Consider the following 24,788-nt stretch of genomic DNA (forward strand, 5'->3'; position numbering starts at 1 on the left):
TAGAGTAAAGTCAAGTGAGGGAGATTAGCAGAGGAGATCGCGGCGCTGGCTCTGCATACCGATTGGCTCCTTCTAGAACGAGGCTGTGAAGTTCTGTGCATAGCTAAGAAGGCACAGATGGTATGTGACTGAAGAAAGACACATTATTTTGTATGAATGTAATCATAGGGAGAAAAAAACCCCACCAACACATGTACACACATACATACACCACTCCAGACGGTACACCAAACCCAGCGAGTCCTGAGTCAGCGGTTATGATTTAAGATTTTCTGAAAGTATGACTGACGTCCAATGGGTTTCTAAAACTCTAAAAGGCGGATTAATAGAATCTTATTAAAGAAGCTGTTATAAAAGAGGAAGTCCTGGAGAGCAAAGGCAGTTGGAGACCGTTAGAAATGCTTCACTTTCATGACAACTATAATTGCTAGAAGGATTTTTTTTATTTCAGAAAGACTGTGAAATTCAAAAGCATTTCCTAGAAATATGTCCATGTATGAAAATATGTCTGTTGTTTTATTCAAAATGTGTTTAAAGACAGACTTCAAAGAATTTTGGGAGAAAACAATCATAACAGATATTCAGACTGTATAAAATAAGCCTTACTATGAGATTTCATAAGGATAAGACTGAACACAACAAGCAAAAACTAATTTGTATTATGATAACAAAGCTGGTTAAATAATTACCTTTTTGACTACAAAAGAAAAAGGTAATAATCTATGAGACTGAAAATGTTGTGGGCATTGGTAACCTGCTTTCATTACTTGTTAGTTTGCCGTCTCTTCCACACCTGATGATGTCTGCCCCAGTGACACACATGTACAGCAGCTGATGCCGGCAAACTTGACAGTGCTCACCTAGTTGAAAATTATAACTCATGGCTCGTGGATTTGCAGACACATCTTGCTCCTGCCCCATTTTTTAATGTGCGTCTCTTGTGATTAGCATTTGTGGTGCAGCGAGAGAACTGACAGCTTCAGAGACTCGGAGACAAACAGCGTCTTGCATCTTGGGGGCTCTGGAATACCAAGGCCCCAAAAGTGATGCAGCTGGCTTACTTTCAAGTTCCTAGAAAATCACTTCCACTCTTACTTTGTTTCCATCCCATCAATTCTTATCTCTGTGACAGTGTCACATTTTTCTAGTCCCACTTACCAGAGTATAAATTATCTGTGATCTCTTTCCATTTCCATTTTTTTTTCATTATTTTCTATCATTTCAGTCCAATCAGTATTTTCTGTGAAATCTAATACTAAGCTCAGAATGTTTCCGTTTATGCCATTTTGTTAAAATATATATAAATAAACCTTACGGTAAAATCAAGTAATCAAGACTTCACACAATGCAGACTTCACTAAATACCATTGTTGTTCATGTACCCTCTGTGTTTTATCCTTTGGCTAAAGTCCACAGACAGTTGTTATTGCATTCAAAATGCTCTTGACCTTATTTTTAGTGTGCTTTTCCCAAGTGCTCAACCTCTTTCAGGCAAAGCCAAAATCTGTTTCTCCTTGACCACAGCTGAAAGCCACAGTTTGCATATTTGAATCAGAGAGAAAAATGACATTGATGAACTTGGCAGGGTTCTAAAAGTGGACAATTTTTTTACGTAAATCACAAGTAAAAAGAAACTAAAATGGATGAAAAAGCTAAAAACAGAGCATTAGACTTGAAAGCACACAATATTCAATAAGTTCAGTGTGATATGTGCTCTGCTTTTCTGTGAAAGGAATGTCTTTTTCTATTTGACATTAACGCAACATTATTATTATTATCCTTATTATTTCAAAGAGCAGTCGGAGGATTTTGTGATATCTACTAGGCAAACTGCAGATCAGAAACAAATGGCAGCAACCTTGACTAACCTTCCACTTCCAAACATATTAAGACAACACTGTATAGAAAACACTACACCAGCTTTACAGTACAACATAAATGTCATGTTTCATTTCAGCCAGTGGATTACTATAAAATCAAGAGAAAGGAACTCTGTCATATCGCTTCCTGTATTTCAACATACGTTAACAAATTGAGAATTTGTTTTTAGGCAGGGTTCAACATGAAGAGCTACATTTCATTTTGTAAAATGTCAAGTCCTTCACAAGTATAATGCATGTAATTTCAGTTGAGAAGTGGAAAATCTTCAGCGTTTTACAGAATTAACCCTTCTGTATACCGACCAAGTCCCCTGCAGTGTCAGGCAACTTAAAGATTTAGCAGATGGCTGGGAATGAATCATCATCAATTCAGACAGAGGCATAGCATGAGATAGTGCAGCACTAAAATAGAACTCTGCAGGGTTTCTAAGGAATTAGTATTCCCTTTCTGTGGTATTGTAGCATACATAACTCCATCCATCTAAAGCAGTCTGCTTTGTTTGGAAATGTCACAGAATTCTAATCGCATAAGTATTTTAACTTGTAGCATTGTCCTACTGTTACGAAATGTATATAAAGGCTAAAATAATGTTGGCACACTGATCTAATAATGGTGTTACATAATTCCAGTTTGTTTGCTGTATACATCCAGTCTGGACTGATGAATTGGACCACAAACAGATGTAAACATAGCAGCACACAAGAGTTTGAGTTTTCCAATGTCTAACGGTTATCTGGGGAATCAGTTGGTGTTTTAATACAATCAATCCGGTTTAGACAAGAAAATTACTTGGTTTACAAATTTTACTTACACATTTTCTAAGAAAACAAATTTACCACTTAATACRTATATAACATTTTGAAAGAATTGAAGTCAGGGAATTTTTTTCTCATAAATTTGACATTGCATTTTTAAAAAATGTTTTTATAACATTTCCTTAATAGTCAAATCAATGTTTATCGGAGCTGCAAGTGTTGGTGTAAACTAAAAACTGAAAGGTAAAAAAAAAAAGAGGTAAATGTTTATATTTTCATATAATTAATTAGTGTACCGCGAAAAAAGTTCAAATAATTTATCTTGGTCATTGACAAAAATACTGGTCTGTCTTTGAAAAATGAAAAAATGTAGGTAGTGAGCAGTGCTTTTATTTCTTCAGATGGCATCTTCAAATTAAATCGTGTGAATACTTTGCAAAAATTAACAGTGGTGTTCTAGTCTGTTTTCTTAATCAAGTTAAGGCTGACTGCAAGAAAAATGCTGCCAGCTTTTGGGAGTGAAAAACAAAAGCAGAGAGAGAGAGTGAAGGGCAGAGATAGGGAGGAATAGATGAAGAGAAGCTGTCAAAGTGAGGAAGAGTGATGAGCAGAGGCTGTAGAAAATTCAGCAAACTATCGTTTGTTAGCGCTGACACCTCTGTTAGAAACTGGTGACCAGGGACTAGAAATAAGAAGGCCGACAGATTTACTGGGGAGGAATTTGCTGTGAATAAGTGAGAAAAGGAGGACAATAAGAGGTCACACAGTGGATAGACAGATGGTCAGAAGGAGAGATGAAGGAGAAGGGGAGCCAGAAGAGGAGGCAGCTGATGGAAGTATTGGTTTTTAGCTTCCTGCTGCCCTAATGGCAGGAGGTAATGAAAGTGTGGCTTCGCACACACACTGTGCTTTCACTTCAAACGTAACCCTGCTCACCATTATACCTACCTCTATGGGAGAGGTTAGCATTGGTCTCTCTCTGAATGCTGTCTGGTGCCACTGGGCCCAGTAAGGGCGTTTGTGTGGACGTCTGGCTGGTGCTGCTCAAACTGGTAGTTTCTGTGCTTGTGGCGGCTTGTGTCACAGGTGGCTGGGTGATCCTGCTGCTTCTGGAGGTCTGAGGGGGCTTTGGTGTCATGTGGTGCCTGGTTGTGGTCCTCGCTGGGGTGGCAGCAGAAGTGGTAGTGCTTGTTGTGGTGGGAGTCACGGTGGTAGTGCTGGTGGCAGGGCTGGTGGTCGTAGTTGTCGTGGCTGTTGTTGTAGTTGCTGTCGTGGTGGTTGTGGTGGTTGGGGCAACTGTGGTGGTTGTCCTGATTCGCACTGGACATGAGAAAAAAAAAAAAGCCAATGTTGATAAATCTGTTTTACTTTAGACAAGAGAAAACGAGGGGCAAGATGCCAACTCCCTAAACTTTAAGTGTAGCATTTTTTTTTTACTTTTATTGAAATAACAGGGAGCATTTGAAAAGATACATAGGTGATCAGTATGCATAATTTTCTGCTAATTCTGTTTGACATGTTCACATTTTAAATCCAGTGAGTTGCACCATAACAAGTAAACTTTGGTGCAGCTTTCTTTCACCTTTGTAGAAAATACCATAATTTAGCTTTAGCAATATTCAGCAGTTGCTCAAAAAATTAAAAGTGCGTAAACAGATGAAAGAGTATTGAACAGTGAAACTAACAATGAAAAAAAATATGTATATATAGAGGTAGTTTCATGTTACCAGATGTTGCTTAATCAGGAAAAATGTGTCACCAACCAATACGGTTGAAACCAGATATTTACTTTGACTGTATAAAACTGGGACAACTTTTCCCCTCTGTAAAATTAATCAGTCATTTTCTGTTTTAGTTTGGATACACACAAATATTTCTGCAAATGTGTTAAATGTCAAATTTGTTCTTTTATTTCTTGAGATTAAAAAATGTTTTCATAATATTTGGTAGAATTGTCTTTTCAACTACATGATTTTGGTCAAATATTTTGGATACAATGTCTTCCCAACAGTTTGCTGCTCATTCTTCCATATAGAAACAGTGGAACAGAAACAGACATGTTATCAAAGTTTATAAACGATTATCAGTGTCCATTAATGTTCTCTACTCAGCACATTTCCAATTTAAAAGTGGCTTCATCATTTCTTCATAATGTTCATTCCTCATAATGAAATATGTTTTGAAAATTGCATTGATCGCTCCTATAGAAAAACATCCTCAGAACATGTTACTGCCATGCCTGTGCTTCACTGTTCATCTGATGCTCACATATGTAATTAAGGTCCATATGGTCAAATGCATGCCATAAACAATATAACTTATTTTCCCTGACTGCATTTATAGATTGCAAACAGTGTTTTCATATTATTTTTGAAGTAATAGCTGTTTTTCTCCGAGCGGCTTTGCAGCCCACGTTAGTACGACTTGCTTTGCTGTGGATAATGACACTTTTACAAACTTCAGCCATCATCTTCACAAGGTCTTTTGATTTCATTCTCAGGCTGATAAACACATTTTGCTCCTAATTTTAGCCAAGGATGAACCAGCTACATGTAAGCCCTCATCTATCTTTCTGATATTTTGCTGGTTCTTTCTGGTTTACCAATATGTCACAAAAAGAAGCAACATGCTTGAGGAGTTGCCATAAGAAACAGCTACACGTATGCTCCAATGCAACTAAAAATGTTTAGAATCTTACAAAGCCACTGTATCATAATCTGGGGTTTCCAAACTTGTTTAAGGACATAGTATTCCTGTTTTTTCTACAGAATGGCCCAACTGTACAGTATATATATGGTTTTCCTGGTGTTGATTAATTAAACAACTATTACCGGGGTAAATCTGGACTCATCAGACCATATTAGCTTTTTTTCTTTGCTCCAAAGTCCAATCTTTGTTTTCCTTAAAAATGTAAGGATTTTTCTCAGGTTAGCCTTACTGATAATAAATGGTTTTCTTATGGCTACAGAGCTGTTCAGTTCCAATCTCTGGAATTCTCTTTGCATTGTGCAAGTGGAAATGCCTCACTTCCACTGTTAAACATAGACTGAATTCCACTGATGTTTTTCTTCCATTAGATTTGGCCAAACATTTCAATGATTGCTGATCAGGATGTTTTTCTGATCAAATTTCTTCCTCAAAGACAATAACAGTTTCTGTAATTTCCTGAGAACGGTTTGGCACCACAATACCTTAAAGATCTGTTATTACTGTACCAACCGTCTAGACCCCTCAGATCTTCTGGTTCTGGTTCTGCTCTGCATCCCCAGAACCAGAACCAGACGAGGAGAAGCAGCATTCAGTTTCTATGCACCACAGATTTGGAACAAACTTCCAGAAAACTGTAAAACAGCTGAAACACTGGGTGCTTTTAAATCTCAACTTAAAACCCACCTGTTTAGAGTTGCTTATGGCTAAATTAGGGTTAGAGTGTGGGTTTTGACGTCTTTGATGTTTTTATGTCTTTAATGTTTTTAATTTCTTTTTATTTCTTTTCGACGTTTTAATGATGTAATGTTTTTTTTATCTCTTTCTCTTTCTCACTGTTTATTTCTGTTTTTATTTTAATTATGTAAAGCACTTTGAAATGCCTTGCTGCTGAAATGTGCTATACAAATAAAATTTGATTGATTGATTGATTGATTGAGATGTTTTCTCTGCTTGATGCCCATCAGTGTTTTGAGCCACATTGTTTTAAATCATTTGTGTTTTTTTCTTTTTATCTGTGTCCACTGCTACATAATGTTTTACATTTAGAATCTTTTCCACATGTAAGCGAGTTTCATGGGAAAAATTAGAAAGCTAGGCTACAGAGAAAGTGCGTATTCCAGTTACAAGCTGCGTTGCATGTTATAGATGTTTCCCTGCATTGAAACACCTGACTCAGATATTTCTAGTTCAGCAAAAACCTGTTAGTCAGCCATCAATTGAAATCAGGTGTGCTAAATCAGCAAAACACCTAAAACATGCAGGGTAGCCAGAGTTGAGGACCAGGAATGGGAAACGGGCCGAGACCAATTAATTTACAAGATCTTAGCACCAAGGATATTACGCTTTAAACTTATTATTTTTACTTGAATGATAACTGTTGTAACTGGTTAATATTTGCATCACATAACCAGCAATTTACAAATTTAAATATTTTAAAAAACATAAGACAAAATTTGCATTGTTTTTGTAGTCACAATCGCTTTATCTGGTAACATTTCTTGCATGTTGTCAGAGCCAAGACATTATGTTTGTGTCTTTAGATGCATTTACTGTTTTAGGAAGTAGGACACACACAGCAACAAGCAAGAGTGAAGTGCTGCAAATGTAATTTTATTGTATAATAAGTGAGAGCCCAGCAGTAATACTTGAATTTGAAAAAAAAAAGAAATCTGTAGAGCCCTGTGAGTGTGCGCTCAGCGCTCATCTTCCCCCTCCCAGAGCAACTGTGAGTGATGGCCCACATACATCATAATCATCTCTTTCTCCCTTTTCCCTGAGTCAGCTCCCTCTGCCTCACCTGCTAAAATGTGATGTGTGAAAACAGAGCGGATCCATTAAGGATAACAACCCCACAAATGTTGCGGCTCTATCGAGTCAGTGGACGAAGTGAGCTGTGAAATAGGGTCAGTGAAATAATGGAGGTGTGTTGGGGACACGCAGGAAGAATCCCTGACCCATTTACCCACATAGTCTGCTATTCTTCGGAGGAGTCCGATTTTTAAGTTCATCACAGTCAACACAATTACCTGCATGCATTTCATTGCTTAGAGCCAACACTAAAGCGTAGTGGGTCTCATTAGGACTTCGTTACTTGAAAACCGGCTGCTGTTTCCTTCAATCTTAACCAGCTTTGGAAGTACTTCCTGTTATCATTGCAATAAGGAAACTCTTAAACTATAAGTAAATGCGAGCATGGTGGGGAAGGGGAAACTCCATTATCAGCTTAACCCTTGTGTGTAGAAATGGGGTCCAACCGACCCCACACGCGTAAAACTTGTATCACTTGCCGTAGTCCTCTACGTTTGCCTCAATCCTCTCACACACAAGGGTTAATACTAGAGCAGACACTCCATCATCATGTGACTGTAATTACAGTAGTGCAGATCTCCAGTGACATTATCTTGCACAGTTCCTTCCATTAGGAGGTTCCCTGGATAGTGTGATTTATCAGTTGGAGGTGACATACCTACAGCGCAGCGCCTCATGTCTGGTCCGAGCTCCATCCCATCAGGACAGGCGCAGGTGTACTTTGGAGAATGATCTGTGATCTGAGGAGCCTTTAGACAGAGATACTCACAGCCGCCGTTTGGTAGGCTGCCCATGTTGCAGGTGTCAGGGGCTGAGAGCAAAAAATAAATAAATAAATAAATGGTGGATCAAAAACTATGATAAATAAATACATTTTTTAAAAATGATATCATTTTGCTTCACTTAGAAGGTCTGAAATCGCAGTTGTATCCCAAGAGTTTTGAAATATGTAACATTTCAAAGTTTTAACATATATGTAAATAACGTAGGGATATGTACACAACTTTGACAAAACTATGGAGGTAAAAACACATTTTAAAAACAAATTCAGAGCAAATAAATCTTAAACTATTCATACCACCTGAACTTTGTCATATTTCTACATGTTACAACCATAAATTTAAGTAACCCAAATATTATCGGCATTTCACATGATGGAGTAATACAGAGCATAATTGTGAAGTTGAGGGAAAATTATTGTTTTCTTTTCGTTTCAAAGAAAAATCTGAAACCCTGGAGCATTCATATTCTGCTCTCTTGAGCAGCTGTAGTTTTCTATGTATGGCTCTACCAGCCTTGAACATCTAGTTTGCTTTTTTTTTTTAGCTATTTTTTGCAAAATAACTCAATCTTAGCTTTGATGAAGAGCACCTGTATATTGTTATATGCCACAGTTTCTCAATTCAGTTTTGGTGATGACTTCGAGAGGGCCTTTCTAACACATTGTAGTGAAGTTTGTGGCAATAAAGAAAAAAGGGAAAAAGTTCAAATATTCATGTTACTTTGGCAGAGCACTATGAAAGTGCTCACGTATAGGGAAAGGTGCAAAGACTGTCTTTTTAAGTATTCTACACATAGATAAATTATTGAAATGAAGTCTCTTAGCCCTAAATGCAGACTCATGGATTTTTATTTTTTATTTTTTTGAACTGCTTGCCGTTGTGGTGAAGCGCCTGAAGTAGGTCAGGTCGTGGTTGTTTCGACCTTCTGATGTATTTTCTTGCTTAATACATTGGCACTTGTTAAGAATAACTAGGATGTGTGTCACTCACTACAAAAGTTGGACCACATTTATGCTTAATTTACAGAATCTTTCAGAAAGAAGTTGATACAGCATGAGTAAAAAGCTTTTATTTGAAAAAATTTCCCCAAAATATGAGTAATTTCTTTTTCTTTTACAAAATCACTCATGCAACATTTAGTGACCCTCATAATACACAAATGCAATCAAATCGATTTTAGTACACACTTGGCTTTTTAGATCAGTGTCAAGTAACGTTTCCCTTGGGTTAGGGTTCTCTTAAACATGGGGAAGACTAGAGAGCATGCTATTAATGTGTAGTTAATCTGTTGATCTATAGAAGTCAGAATGACATTAAAAATATCTAAACTTGTCCATATTCAAAGAAAGAGTAAAATGTTGAAGTTTAAAACAAGTGAGTCTCACAAACAAGCCTTTTATCTTGCCTGTGCCGTGCATGAACAAAGATGTAAAACAAATAAGTAGAAAGGCTTCAGTGTCAGATTGCTCTTCTGTTATTAAAGCTAAAATGTTTTTAAACTTTTATAGTTTACCATCAGTGAAGCTATAACTACGAAGAACGCTGCATTTTTCTATACTGCCTTCCGTGTTATTAAAAATCGATTTTCCTACTCAACAGTAAATTTAAGTCACATAGAAATGGGTTCAGGTTGACGAAAGAAGACAAAAAAATAAATAAAGCAGTTCTCAAAAGGTTTCCTTTAACCAACTTATGTGTGGGTGTTTTACTTTTTTCTGACAAGATCAGAATGAAGATGCTTCTTGTAAATAAAATTCACTAGAATAAACGTCCCAGCTGCATTTGAGTAATTTACAGAGACCTTCAAGAGAAACACTATTTATGAATGAGAATGGTATTTGAAACAGCAGGACTCCAGCAGTGGTTATTGACTGCTTAGAGTTACAATTATGTAAGATATGAGATGTCGCTTCAGTCAGGTAACATTTTAAAGAAAAGGTTACTGATCGGGTCTTCCAGGGCAGCCAGAGTTCATTTAATATCTCTCCATCCAACCTTACTTAGTTCTGTTTTATATGTTGTTTCTGTTGACACTTAGAAAGCTAGCATGTTCAATTCTGGGATGTCTTTTGATTTATTAATGAAAGAATGCAATTTGTTCCCAATTGGCACACACACCGCTTTGAGGGCTTAAAGAGGAGAAAAAACAAATCACAAAATCAGACTCACTAACAAACTGTTGGAAAACGCGCAGTGTTCAAACACATGCACACACAAAGACTTTTGTAATATGAAATGTTAACAAATCATTTGACATTCTAAGTCTTTTGTTCTAAGCTATAATACAAGTTATTCAAAATTCAATTTGTGCTGAGATCAAACAGTATTTTATCATTTGACCAAACACTCACAAGTCATCATCAGCTTCACATTTCCAATTGGTTGTGCCGTATGAACTGTTTCTTTTAAATGTCCACATCAAATTTAGAGTATACTTGGATTGTTTCTTTTTGGTTTACCTTTGGGCTGCCTCTGTTCATGAAACACAACAAGGTCCAGCGGGTTGTTAAGATCTTCTGCTACTTTCGCCACATCGAGACCCGTCAGCCGGTTTGCGCTGTAAATGGCTTCATCCTCCAAGTCCGTCCAGAAGACACGATCCTGTGTTAAAAGAGATGGTTCTGCTGTAAAGGACAAAATGTTCTAATACTGAAAACCATCCTAGATACATGCTAGTGCAATTAAAATATCATTAACATGTTTCTTTTCTTTAGTCATTCAAGCAAAAATGTGGAGCTCGAATTTTAAATAGACAGTCAAAGTAATGCATTTCATTTTTTTTATTACTGTTCATTTTGATGATTATGTCATTTAAGTAATAAAAATTGAGTTTCTTGAAACATTTTAATATAATGCAAGATAAAGAAGAAAGTATTAAGTGAACAACTCATTTATAAAACTCATCTGCACATAAACAAACAATTTTTTTCATCTTATGTAAAAATAACATTGTTTGAAAGTGTGAAATAGTTATAAAGGTCAGAGAAGAATATTATATCCTGCCTCATCAGTTATTAAATTGCTAGGTTTTTACTTTATTCATTTGTGATCCCCACTTCTGTATTTTGAAAATATTTTCATGTACAGACATGTAGATCAGTCTCTGGAGACTCTTGATTTTTTTCCAATTAAGAATTGTATGTCTTTGTGTTTGTCTGTCAGGTGAACTTCCAACAAAATACACTGAAAATTGTGAACAGTTACATGAAGACATTATAACAGCTTTTGAATGTTTTTGTAAAGACTATATTTCTATGTTCAATGGATTAAATCAAGCGATGTTTAGTCGAGACATGTTTTTGTGAGAGTCCAACGTGGAAATATAGGAAGGATAAACCTGCAGACAGATTCTTTCTTTGCTTTTGGAAGAACAGATCAAGAACAATGTTAAATAACAATCACAAAAACTAAAGTTTTAAAGGTAAAAGTGAGACAGAGACAAAACGTGCTATACACATAAGTTATCAATGTCTTTTATGGTGGCTGAAGAGAGGAGCAGCAGGGGTTCATCATAGATTTGTGAGGTGTGTCAAAGTATATCCTGGTTTGTGTTTCAAGCACAGCAGTTTTCTTTTCTTTCTGTTTGTGCTGGATTACCAGCGGGCTTAACCTTTCTCCAGAATTCCCTTTTCCATCTTTCTGCAAACTCTGCATGGCTCAATCTTCTGCACTTAGATTGAGATAACCTTTACTCTTATGACAGTAATGCTGAAACAATGAAAGATAAATATCAGCAGTGGTGATATGACCATTCTCAGATATTTTATTCCATATCTCCCTTTATCGCTCTCTCTCTCTGGATGCCTTTCACAAACTGTCAGTCCCAACCTTTCCTTCTTTTATCAGATTGTCTGCCATCAGTCTTTTCAAATGTCATTTTTCTGACCTTGAGAACTTCAAGTAGCAATGTAAACCTCAGCAGCGTGATTCTTTATTGTATGATCAAGGTGAATCTTTCATTTGCTGAACTTATACCCTGGTGTGCACAGGAAAATGTTGCATCACATCAGTCAAAGGCCCGGCTCTTAGTGGTACGAAAACACTTCTTAGTGGACATGAATTATAAAAGAGCAGGGTGGAAAACAGACTTTGATGATTTTTCAGTCTCGGAAAAAAACTATTCGACACAAAAAGAAAGATAAAGTGCACTTATAGTGAATTAAGACTTACCCTTGTTGCAATACAATACGTGTTTTAACTATAAATATCAATTATAATAATGTTATCAGTAATATTTATTTAAATTTTAGAAAAACACAGAACATTTACTACATGCAGAAAGATTGTTAGGAGCTTTTTGAGCAGAGTATTGTACCTTTTATTCTGCAAGTCGTTAGCAGATTACTTATCTGGGCTCTGTGGTGCTTTAAAACCTGTAGTTTACTTCTTTAAATAGCATTTCCCAACAGGTAAACACATCTTTTTTCAAACAATAGCAAAGCGAAAAATATGTATTTACACAGCATTGCACAGAAACAGGTGGGGGCACGGGAAACTCTGCTTTACTCTCAGTTTCTTACATCCAGCAACAATTCTAGCAACTCATTAAATGGAAGTTAAAGCTAAGGATTGCAGTGCACATTAGCTGGCCACTGTTAAGTGTGGAGTGATAAAGCCCGTTTAAAATCCTAATTTTCTTCCTGTCTAAAGCTGTGGCCACATGCTCCGTCTTCCCCAACATATCAATTTTCAGTATCTCTTTATTTCAATAACCCATTTCATTCTTTCCTTCTTCTATACCCACTAGCAAAACAGAAATGGGGGGGAAAGTAATGCAATAATACTGGGGGAAGACGAATAGACAACATTACTCACAGTAAGCCGTTACAATCTCTGTTTCCTCAGGACTCGGTGTGAGGGCAGGGGGTGGACACTGACTGAGACGTTGTGTGTGTGTGTGTGTGTGTGTGTGTGTGTTGGTGTGTCTTTCTCTGTATTTTGGGATGGTGTGTCAAGACTTTCCTAGAAAAGCTTTGTTTTTCCTTTTGAATGTTTGCTCATAAACCAGCATATTAAACGTTTAGCATTACCTGTATAGAGATACTGGATTAATGCTTTATGTGAACTTAAATGCTTTTGTTAATTTGTCACAATTATAAAAAGGTTAAACTTATTTGCAACTAATGCTAGATAATAACTCACTTGTGATTAGAAAAACAACCCCAACAAAAGCAATATTTTTCATAACACGTTTCAGGAAATATTTTAATGTTTGCAGATTTTATTCACCTGCTTTTTAAATGCCACTGTTTATTTTATTAAACAAGCAACCGATTAAATGAGCACAATTTAAAATACCATTTGAATGTCAATGAAGGTTTTTGACCCCAATGTCATGAATTTAGCAAGTCAAATTCCATATGAAAAGTTGTTTTTGGCTAAAATTAGATCATTGTGACAGACTTAACTTTTGTATTTTTTTTCTTATGAGTTCAGAATTTCAAATTACTTCAAATATCATTTGTTTAAACAGTTGAGGTAAGATTACAGAAGTGAAAAATGGACAATTAAGAGTTCACAGTGGCAAATTGTGAAATGTGAATTGTAAAACATGAGCTAATTTCTCAGAAAACAATTCAGCAACATGATTTTCCTCACTGCACTGCTCACAGAACCAACCCAATACATTCCCATGTGGTGTATGTCCATCAGTCTGCTGATAGTCTTCCATGTCTCCCAACTTTATGAACACTCTAAATATCTTGTTTATGCAGGAATTTCTTTACCCTGATCAAACGGAGACAAATTGACAAAAAAAGTCAATTCAGTTCTTTGGTTCACAGCTTGTTCTGGATCACTTTAAAAGAAACAAATGTCCCATAGTAAAGTTATTAGGAGCTGAACAACCTCCTCTATGGCTAAAGGATTTTTTAATTTGTTCTGTATCATAACCCATACAGAACACAGAGCAGAACAACTGAGGGCTATTAATCTCAGATGGTGAACTTTCACTGCAATCTGAAACATAAGTTCTCCTCACACACGCACACACGCACGCACGCGCACACACACACACGCACACACACGCACGCACACACAGTATTCAAACACATCCTCTCAGTCAGACATGATGGATGTCCTCCCTTTTCCTCAGCTTCTACTCATCACAGCATGTGCTGAGAAGAATGGAGAAAACACTTCTGACTTACAACATTTTGTCTTTACTTTCATCCTCACACTTCTGTCTTTGGGCTGCTCTGCCTCACACCCATCACCTCTGAATGAAATCAATGTCACTCACATCCACCACAATAGATACACTATTAGTTTCATTTATTGCTGAACATTGTGACTCTGAATTCAGCATGGAACAAATTACCACATTTCTTTTCAGCATTTTCCAGTTTAATTTGCATAAAACTTTTCAGTTTCTTGAATCAATGGAAATCACTCAACAGTTCTTCATATGAACTATTAAGGTCATTTGACGTAAGGTCATCAAATGACCCTACACTTCTTCTACATCTTACATTGTTGTCTTTGTCAATTATTGAGGGATAAAATCAATACTTTTCACTCTACCATGTAGGGAACAAAAGTTAACTTTAAAATTGAAAATTTATCTTGTCCCTGTGCAGTAAAATGCTAAAGGAAGCAAAAATCATCTCTAAGGTTCATTGTTAGACAAGCAGTCAAAACTTTACCAAGGTTTACCAAATCTCCACAACTGCAAGATACAAACTAAATGTTTTTTTTTTTTTGGTAACGTTCGTAAGGAAGACACCTTTTCTGATCCAACTCCACATGTGTGATGTTCCCTAAACACTACGCAGATTTTAACTCCAACTATATGCTTTGGTCTGATGAGATGCAGATAATGAGCTTTTCATTATCAAACACAAGAATGGGGAAAGGCATCTCCTGCTAGCTGTTATCCACAGGGGAAGATCTGTACTATATGTAAAGCTGTAGGCTTGATTCTCTCTAGGAATCTTTCTAGAGGGCAAAGAATCACAGACTCTTTCAAAGAACAAGAGAGAAATCAGATTCCTTTGCCAAACATCCTTGAAATGGTTTGCCAGTAATCTGAAGAGGCAAATCAAAACAAAATGATAGATACAAAACCTTCTTACACGTTAAATACAAAAATATTTATTAATATACAATTTTTACTAAATATATCTACTCATTTCTTTTTTTTTTTTGTTGCTATAAAATATTAATTTATCGAAAGATTTTGGCTCACCAGCGGATCCAATAGATATGGAGGTTTTATTATTTAAAAGAAAATTTCTGCAGTACTTAAAAGCAAAGATATATGGCAGAAGAAACCAAACCAATGCATTCATTTACCACTGACTGGTTTGTGTGCGTTCTAAAATTAAATTAAATTCTTCGTGTACCTCAAACACGGTGAGGGCGAATGGATGTCCAAGGTGGTGATGGGAGGACAGCAGGACTTTGCGGTTGTCTCCGTTCAGATCCACGCTGGACAGCAGGTGCAGCTTGGAGTCCACCCAGTAAAGACGTCTGTTGGACAAATCTGACAACGTGTAGAAAAGAGATAAAAAATGGGAACACAACCAAACAGGAGAGGAAGAAAAGGAAAGGGAAGCATGGAGTGAATGGAGAAAGAGAGAGAAAAAGGTCAGTCAGCTGAGAAAGGTGCAGGGTGAGAGGTATATAAATGTAATGGCCCAGTAGCTACACCATCAATCTTCTGTGACATGACGGCCGAGGCCCAGCACTGAGAAAACACAGATGTGACTGTAATATCACAGCTGGGGGAGGACGGGTACGTGACCTTGAGTAAATTCATTAGTCCTGCTGGGCCTTCTTTAAAAGAACGTCTTACATCAAGTAACGATCCCAAACACAGCAGAAGGCCACTGTTGCGCCACTGTTGGCATTCATGTTGAGGTTAATTTGACAGCTTGCAGTCTATATAAATCTGAAATATCCTTTGGATAAAAGCAAGGGTCAAACGTCTGAAGAAGTTGTCACAGAAAGTGAAACGCTAAAGAGAAATTACGCTTTTTTCCCCCTTACTACTAAACCTTAAGAAGAAAAATCTCCTTCATGTGACTCAGTCACTTCCTCTGCTTGCTATAAATGACCAAGGTGAAATAATTCACTTATTCCCCCCAAGAGAGTAACGCAGTCTGGGTCGACTTGCTCATTTGCCTTCTTCTAAAAATAATTTGTTTTCATGAACGTACCAGCAACACCACAATTCCACTGATCGAGGTGAGTGTGTGCGCTTTTACTTCTCCTCAGGCAAGGGCAGAGTGGAGAAATTTACTCTTGCTGCCAAGGGAGTTGCAAAGGATGATGGCAGGTACTGACAGCCCAGAGTGTCGAGCTTATTAAATCAGAGACCACTCGCTGGCTTGATTGATGAGAGACAGAGACTGAGATACGACTAAGGGAGTTATTTGGGTTGGACCATCTCTAGACCTATCTCAACTCTACATGCTTGCATCCCTGCATGCAGATTGTAGTTTCTGTGTTTTCAGGGCTGCTTGTTTTCCCTAAAGGGGCTCAATAAACATGTTTTCTTACCCAGACTGATTCCATTGGGCCACTCAATGTGGTCAGACACCAGAATTTGACGGTCCACTCCATTCATTCCAGCTTTCTCTATTTTGGCCTGATCTCCCCAGTCTGACCAGTACATGAAACTGTGAAAAGATACATTGGTGTGGTAAATAAAAACAAAGCAATGGAATAAACCAAACAAAGCAAGACTGATCTGAATGTTGAATATTAAAAACGGAATCTGATCACATACAAGTGTGTACACTGTTAAAGTAAAATCTAATTGAAACCCTTTTTGAATTTCAACTTTGTTTTTCAAATCTTGGCTTATTGATATTTGAAAATGTCTCCAAATCTGTTATAATATTGTCTGTTCTGTATGTTGCATTTATCAATTAGGGTTAAAATATCCAGTGTGGATATATCAGACCAAACACTTTTTTTTTCTTTCCACAAAATCTTAGGAGAATTTAGTCAGCGGCGTTTTTCTTTTAGAAGAAAATCAAAGTCCTTCCCAGAAATATAAAGAAAACTTAAAACTCTCAGTTTTAATAATGTCATCATGGTTCTTTATCATCTCAACTATCACTACTATGTAATTTATGCTGTGCATTTTTTGTACCCATCTCCTGACTGATACATTTGCACAATGAAATTATTTTAATCTTATGCAACATGTCAGAGAACTGTGTACAAAACAGGTGAACATTAATCAAGATTTCTATTATCTTAAATTTTTCTACCGAATGCTTTGTTTAGTTGGATAATACAGGTTATATGTCACATTAAACATGGAAAAAGATCTGAGCTTGTTTATTATGGTCTAAGTTGTTTTTCCTTTGCCCTTTGTTCTTTTCAGTTCTCTCAACAATAAATAGAAGAAAGAGAGCAGAGTGTTGATTATTTTTTGATGTTCTTCTGAATCGTGTAGCCATTTGAGTTTGGAGTTGTCCAGACTGACCTTTTATATATACTATATATTTGTTTTATCCATCCAACATTTATCAAAATTATGCTTTTAATTTTAAAACTATGCTTGCTGAATCCAATGAAGTTACTGAAGTTGGCAACTTTATTTAAGCGTGTAAACACGTGAAATTCTGGCTTCAGTTGTGTGTTTTTCCAACCTTGCCAAAATCTGAAAAGCTGTGAAAATGTTCCTTTTGGGAGCTCAGGGTGAAAGTGGTAGAAAAGGAAAATAAAGTCTCTTATTGTCTCTTTCCAGAAACTTCATATTACACCATAAGGATCAGCTTTAAAAAAAGAACTGCTATGCTACGGAAAAATGTTTCAGGCCAACTTGAAAACTAAAGTTTCTTTTAGTTTCATAATGGAACTGGTGTTCACACAGGAGAGAATGATCAAAACTGAGAACATTTGGTCTTTTGTGCTTTCCTTCAGGCCATTCCATTTAAACTGCTGCCCAAAACGTGCTGAACTATAAAACTTTCCTCTCACCCTTGGTGAGGATCCACTGCAATGGCCCGTGGCTCACTGAGCTCCGTGGCTATTAGCACTTTCTTCTTCCTGCCATCTCCCGTTGCAACAGAGATGCTCTTATTGCCAGAATCTGTCCAGTAGATGTTTTTATGGACCCAATCCACAGCCAGGCCCTCCGGCGAGTGGAGTGAGTCGACCAACGTCACCTGTTGCGAAGAGTCGCTGGCCTTGTTGATGTATGCACTGTAGGACAGGAGATAAAAACTGATTAAACCTCCAATGTAAACATCAGCGAATAAATAGAATTGAAAAAGTATTCATGCCCCTTAGATTCAGCCCCCAATACTTTGATATGGCTAATTAAAGTCCAATTTGACTTAAAAAACAGTATACCCTGTGTGTAATTTAAAGTCTGCACAACCTGTGAAGGCTTCAGAGGTTTGTGTTAAAACACTAGAGAACCAACAGCATTATGGAGACTAAGAAACAGTAGAGAGGCCAGTGGATCAGTTGTGAGGAAGTCAGAGTTGATAGGAAGGTGCAAGGAGCTAAATACAATGTAGAAAACTTGCTAGATGCTTAAAAAGACTAATGGTTGTCACAGATATTTACCTTCCAGCAGGACAACTCTAGACAAACAGCCAAAGCACAGATCACTGCATATTCATGAGCTAGAACAGCCAAATTGAAGCCCAGGCAATAATCCAATCGACAATTTGTGGAAAAACCTGAAAATTACTGTGTATGGAAGCTCTTCGTCCACTTTAACTGACCTTGAGATATTTTACAACAAAAAAATTTACAAATATTTTGTCCGCTGCATGTGCAATATGCCAAAAAATGCAATGCCTAAGAGTATACTGTATATATGTGACTTTTCAAAACTATAACCTGGAAAATCTTTGTGTATATGAGGACCTCTGTGCAAGATCTTCTCCAAACAAAGATTAGATTTGCCTCCATATGTCAGTAGAAAATATGAAAAAATGTTTTTTTGTCCTGCTTTAGTTCTTCACCAGGGAAACAGGGTAAGACACAAACACATCATCAGCTCATTCTAAGCCAATCTTATGAAATAGCTGTAAGAGACTACACTCCAATTCAGTTCTGCATGGGAACATTTCCAAAGGGGCACCAGGAGGAGATTTTTGGGTGGGACGAGCATCTTAACTAAAAGAGAAAGCTGGTGGGATAATTGGAGTGAAAAATCCGGTGGAGATGGATGAGACTAGGATTTGGAAGCAGATTGTCTAGGTAATTGACTGTGTTACCGTTTGCAAATTCAATTTTTGTATATGGTAATAGGGATGGTAGACGGTGATCCCACATTACTATGACAGATAATCTAAGTTTTTTTAAATTATTATTATTTTATGCTACAGGATGTCAAACATAAATACAAACAGTCTGTTCCTCTGGGGCTAAATTAGAGCAATATGGGGGAGGATGAAATCATCTCTACAGGTATTAATGTAGTGCTGGCCTGCCTTGGATTTGAAACATAGATTTAGACTACGGGGCACTAAAAGCGTAATAAATGTCCATTTGGACATTTACATTTCAGTTTTACACTGCATAGAAACAGGGCGAGCGCATAAATAGTTACTACAAACTGGAGAGCAGAATAAACAAGCAATAAATTAAGAACTCAGAGCAGATTGCATCTTTAATTGGCCATACAATTGTTTTCAACATCTCTATTACTGGGGGACGTTAACAAGACACTGACCCACAGAATGCTAATCAGCATGTAAAAGTCTGGAAAACCACATCACTGTGATGGGGAGAAGCAGCACATGCTTCCCAAGGCGTTAAAAACACTTCAAAAAGAATACAAAGGTTTTACTGAATGCTCAGAATTCATTTGTGTTCAAATATCTAGATATTTTTAGCATAAATGTTTAAATTACCTACAAACAACATGCATTATTTTCTGACATTGGTTCCTCATTTGGATAAAAGTTAGAAGAATAGAAGAAAGAAACTCCAGACTGAACCAAAAACACAATGATCCAAGCTGGCGTTTACTATTAGCAAATACAACTTTATGCATACTATGTATGTTAGTTTTCTTTGTCACTTCAACAAATTACATAATTATTTAAGATTATCAAAATATGACCATGCATGAATGAAGCAAGTGTAAAAAATGGATGAAACAGTAGCTTGCACGTAAAATTAACAGGAAATTTACTGAAGAAAAGTTTTTGGAAAATGAGAAAAAATATGAAATAAATGGAAAAATATGAAGGAATACATTATCAAATAACTGGTCAATATGTTGATATACACAGTAAGCTGGATAAACTGCATATTTATTTTTTGATGCAATGCTTTTATTGTTTGCTTAAATATACTCTTGCACATTATATTCTGAGCTGAAAATTGCATTAAATTACATATTATTTTAGTGTAATACCACATAAATAAATCTGGGCACACACTGCAACTGTAATCATCTGGAGCAAAAACAGCTGTGTTCAAACGTCATTAAATAATTCTCATGTAACAGGAAACTTTGTATACGTCTTTGAAAATGCTTGTCAAAACATTTACATTTATAATGTGTTCAAAAAAGGATAAAAAAAAGAAACTAATATGATCAATGACAGAGATTCAGAACAGTGTTTGGCCTAAATTATATAGTTGAAACCTATGTCTTCTCTTTAAAATTTCAGTCAAGCATGTCTTTTTTTTTCCAACATATGCAAAGTCCAATTAGCCAAGTCATCATGCTATATTAACTGTTTATGTGTCTGACTGAACAGGTGGTACCAGATGAAGTTATTTGTCAATGAAGGGTTCCTATCAATCTTTCAAGACCAAATACTTTTAAAACTCTTGAGCTTAAAATATGTACCCTGGAAATACCAAAGGAAGGAAGAAAGGACAAATAAATGACAAGACATACACATGGATGGATGAATGCTTAGATAATGGAATAGAGAATAAAGTTAGTAAATATAAATATTTCCCCATACTCCATTGTCTTCTTTCATTTTTTGCAAATACTGTAAATACTTTCATCAAATTCAAGACTGCAGAATACCTCATTCTAAAATGCTTTAACTGCAAACATGACAACTCATAAACTAGTATTGTTTTCTAGAAAGTCATTTGTGCTATGACACAGCTAACAAAGTAGAAAGTCCTCTCTGACACGGCTCCAGACTAACTAGAATAACATGAAACTTTCTTCAGGATGCAAACTCGGTACTAAAGACGAGGCTCGGACCTTCCTAGTGCAAGCTGCGAAACATTTTGTTTTGAAAGGATGAGGTAGACTTAAGGAGAAGCTTGAACAAGGCCAAGTTAAACTGCACAACTTAATTAGCTGAAGACCTTTCTGGGAAGCTACGATGCATGAGTTTATTTACCGCTTTGAAAATAGAGTCTGCTGTAAAGAATGAGTTAATTTGTCCTTCCTCTGTCACAAGCCCTTTAGTGTATCACTGAGCTGATGAGAGCAAATGTGTATGTGTGCATACAGATGAGTAATGACGGTGATTATTGAGGCAGTGAAATTAAAGGAAGCATATGGCTCAGCTGAGGTGATAGAAGACCCCTCCATACACCTGCCAACTATCAAACTTACACCAACTAACAACTGCACACAAAGTATGTGTAGGTGTGTGTGTGAATGGGTGCGCACATGTGTGTGAGGAAGGACAAACAGCTCCACCTTCCTCTATCAGGCAGATGACACAACCCTCCAGGTGTGTCAGCTTCCCAGCAGAAGGTGTGACAGGTTGAAACAGACAAGACGGATAGATGAAGGGGCAGGACGTGACAGACTCGGTGAAGTGTGCAGAGAGAGCTAGAAGAGGTCCAATGGTGCCTTAGATGTGCACCTTGTTCCATGCCCCCATTTCCTGTTTCCTAGTAGAACCAAGTATTCTTTAATTATTGTTATTGTTGCATTTTGTCTTCAAAATGCAACAATATGAGGAAACTAGCAACAGGTTGGCTGGGCCATGATGTTTTCCTCTCAATGCTGCATATGTTATTCTCTTCATGGCTGCTTCCATGATACAACCATCAGTAGAAACAATCACAGTTTGTAAAGATGGAATTCCTTCAAATTTCTTAACTGCCAATGGATAAAATCAGTGATTCACTGACATACAGCAATGCCTGTATGTCCCAGAATATTCTTTCAGAGACTCCCTTTACTCCCCTGCTAATGATGCCCTGAGAAACCACCCATGTGGCTCATATCCAAAATCAACAATGACTGAGTGCACATGTTTGTGTGTACCTGTATATTTTGCGATGATACAGATCACACCAGAACATCTTGTTAGTGGAAACGTCCACATCCAGGGCCACAGCGTTCTTCAGGGTGGGAACCACCTGTGTGTATTCGCTCTTCAGCAGGTCAATCCGACGGATTTCATGACGATTAGTGAACATCAGGCAAGGACTCTTTCCTGAAGAGAAGGGAGGAGGTTCATGTTGTCATAAATAGGCTAATTAAATAAAATATTTGTCATTCCCCACATACCATAAAATTTCCCCCCATGGAAAGAAGAAAACTGATTGCTGTGCTGTTGCTTGGCTTATCTGCAGGTGACCTGCTGTTATATGAAACAATGAGGCGAAATGTGGCTCAGACTAAACTACACCAACAGCACAGACATGACGCATCATTTTATTTTTGGTACAGCCATGTGTCAAGTGTGTTATTGGCCTCTTTTCTTCAGATCCACATAATTCAAGTTGTTAGCTGGTACACCAGTTCCCTTTAGGCACATTTTTCAGCAGACTGAAAGTGAGCATAACAAAAAGGACCTCATGTTTAGTGGACAAAAATGTGGAAATTATTTTAGCTTTTGAATGATTTACCGAGGGTAGATTGCCAAACTTGGATATGTGGGAGATTGTATACAATTCTAGGTGCAATAAAATCTTTTATCAGTAAAAATACAGACCATATACTTTCTTTTTATCATTAACTTTTAGGTTTATCTTTCTAGCCTCATCTACCAACTCATTGATTTTACACATCTATTTGTCAAGCATCCCTCTGTCCAGAGTAGCTGACGTGCCTCTTAAAGCCTTTAAAAAAAATTATAAAACAGGAGGCATACTCATGCACAAACATCCACACAGAGCCATGCTTTAGTTTTGTTCCTAGGCTTACCACGCGCTACTTCACAGGGAGAACATATTACATTTCTACCACTGTTTGGATCCAATCATTTTCCTCTGACTAGTGGGTTGGTAACCATCAATTTCACCCGCTGAGAGAGACAGAGACAGAGATAGACACGGAGCAAGAAACGAACAGGAACAAGTAAAAGTGATGGATGAATGTGTTGTCATGGAGGTTTGAGGAGTAAGGGGATGCAATTGGGAGAGTGGAGGTGGGATGAGCTGAGAGAGAAATCAACAATCAGGTAGGTATGGGGGTAAGAAAAAGTGTACAATGAGTTGAGTGAAAGAGAAAAAGAAAATATAGGAAAAAGTGATATTTTACTATGTGTCCTTTGGTGCATTTTTATATACCAAAAGGCGTATAATGATTTTAATCCCAAGATTAAAATCATATTCATATCCCTGGAAGATTTAGATTTCAAATAACTTGTTCAACAAAAGTTAATTTTTGATAGCAGGCATCTCATCCATCCATCCATTCCATCCATCCATGTTTTTACACCCTTGTCCCTCAGTGGGGTCAGGAGGTGCTGGTGACTATCTCCAGCGAGACATTTCGGGCAAGAAGCGGGGTCACCCTGGACAGGTCGCCAGTCTGTCTCAGGGCAACACAGAGACAGACAACCATGCACACACACACACTCACACCTAAAGARAATTTAGAGAGACCAATTAATCTGACAGTCATGTTTTTGGACTGTGGGAGGAAACTGGAGGATCCAGAGAAAACTCACGCATGCACAGGGAGAACATGCAAACTCCATGCAAAAAGACACCAGGCCGGGAATCGAACCGAGAACGTTCTTGTTGCAAGGCAACAATGCTATCAACTGCACCACTATGCAGAGGGGCATCTCTCCAAAGGTAATAAAATAATAATTTGAAAAAAGGTTTTATGCTTTTGAAGAAAAGTCATCCATTTAGAAAACTGTGCAATGTGGCAACCAAAACAGCTGCATATACAGATGCAGTTTCCGCATGTGTATACATTATTGCAAGGTGTTTGGTTCCAAAAACAGAAAATATAAACATCACATTGCTACAGTTAAATCTTGAAAGTCCAGAAACATCACTTTTAGAGACAGCTAAAATTCTTGAAAAAAGTACAAAATAATTCAATGTTAAGGGTCAATATGGATAAAAAAGTTTTCAGAATTAACAATGTATAGTATTTTGTCGACAAAAAAAATCTTATCTTCAAAACCACTGAAAGATGAAAATTTGTGAGATGAGTTTGACAACGCAGGGCTGTATCTTTGGTCCCATGAGCCACCACGGGAATAACCTGACCACAGCTTTAAACCCAATTTGAAAAGTGTGTTCTCAAACTGTCAAGTGTGGCTCACGCTGCTCCTGGCGCTGTGGCAACGCTCCCAGTACACCACAGACAAAAGATAAAATAAGTAGGTTTGTTTGGTCCACAGACAGTTTACAGATTGGTTTCTGCAATGTTGCAAGAACCTGTTCTGTTTTTTTTTTACTGTGCTGTTAGTGAGGCTTTTGTAATGTCATTCCCTTGCTCTCAAAATCTTTCAACACTTACATGTGTATGGATACTCAAATTGTTAAAGGATAAAAGAAATCCACAAAGCAACAGATTTTTACCTTAGAGTATTTTTCTCATTCATAACTAATGAATTTTCAGCAGGTAATCAAACAAGAAATAAGATTTCTGTTTACTTCTCTTCATCCTTTCTCATTCTCTTGTTAACACACACACACAAACACACACGCATACGCACGCCCCCGCACACACGCACACACACACACACACACA

The 24,788-nt window shown here is 37.2% G+C and overlaps 1 protein-coding gene across 4 annotated transcripts in view; it reads right to left on the minus strand.

Annotated features, from left to right (window-relative positions):
* Window positions 1–24,788, minus strand: part of lrp8 (low density lipoprotein receptor-related protein 8, apolipoprotein e receptor) — a 161,073-nt gene that overhangs the window by 14,115 nt on the left and 122,170 nt on the right. For all 4 annotated transcript variants that reach the window (XM_008406182.2, XM_008406181.2, XM_008406179.2 and 1 more), the window contains exons 10-16: window positions 22,113–22,284; window positions 17,873–18,097; window positions 16,439–16,557; window positions 15,280–15,419; window positions 10,396–10,537; window positions 7,813–7,965; window positions 3,585–3,956 (exon numbers count right to left, since the gene is read on the minus strand). In XM_008406182.2, coding sequence (XP_008404404.1) covers window positions 3,585–3,956; window positions 7,813–7,965; window positions 10,396–10,537; window positions 15,280–15,419; window positions 16,439–16,557; window positions 17,873–18,097; window positions 22,113–22,284 — 1,323 coding nt within the window. The remainder of the gene's footprint in view (window positions 1–3,584; window positions 3,957–7,812; window positions 7,966–10,395; window positions 10,538–15,279; window positions 15,420–16,438; window positions 16,558–17,872; window positions 18,098–22,112; window positions 22,285–24,788) is intronic.

Source organism: Poecilia reticulata, linkage group LG4 (genome assembly GCF_000633615.1).
Source record: "Poecilia reticulata strain Guanapo linkage group LG4, Guppy_female_1.0+MT, whole genome shotgun sequence".
In the NCBI taxonomy this organism is placed as follows: domain Eukaryota; kingdom Metazoa; phylum Chordata; class Actinopteri; order Cyprinodontiformes; family Poeciliidae; genus Poecilia; species Poecilia reticulata.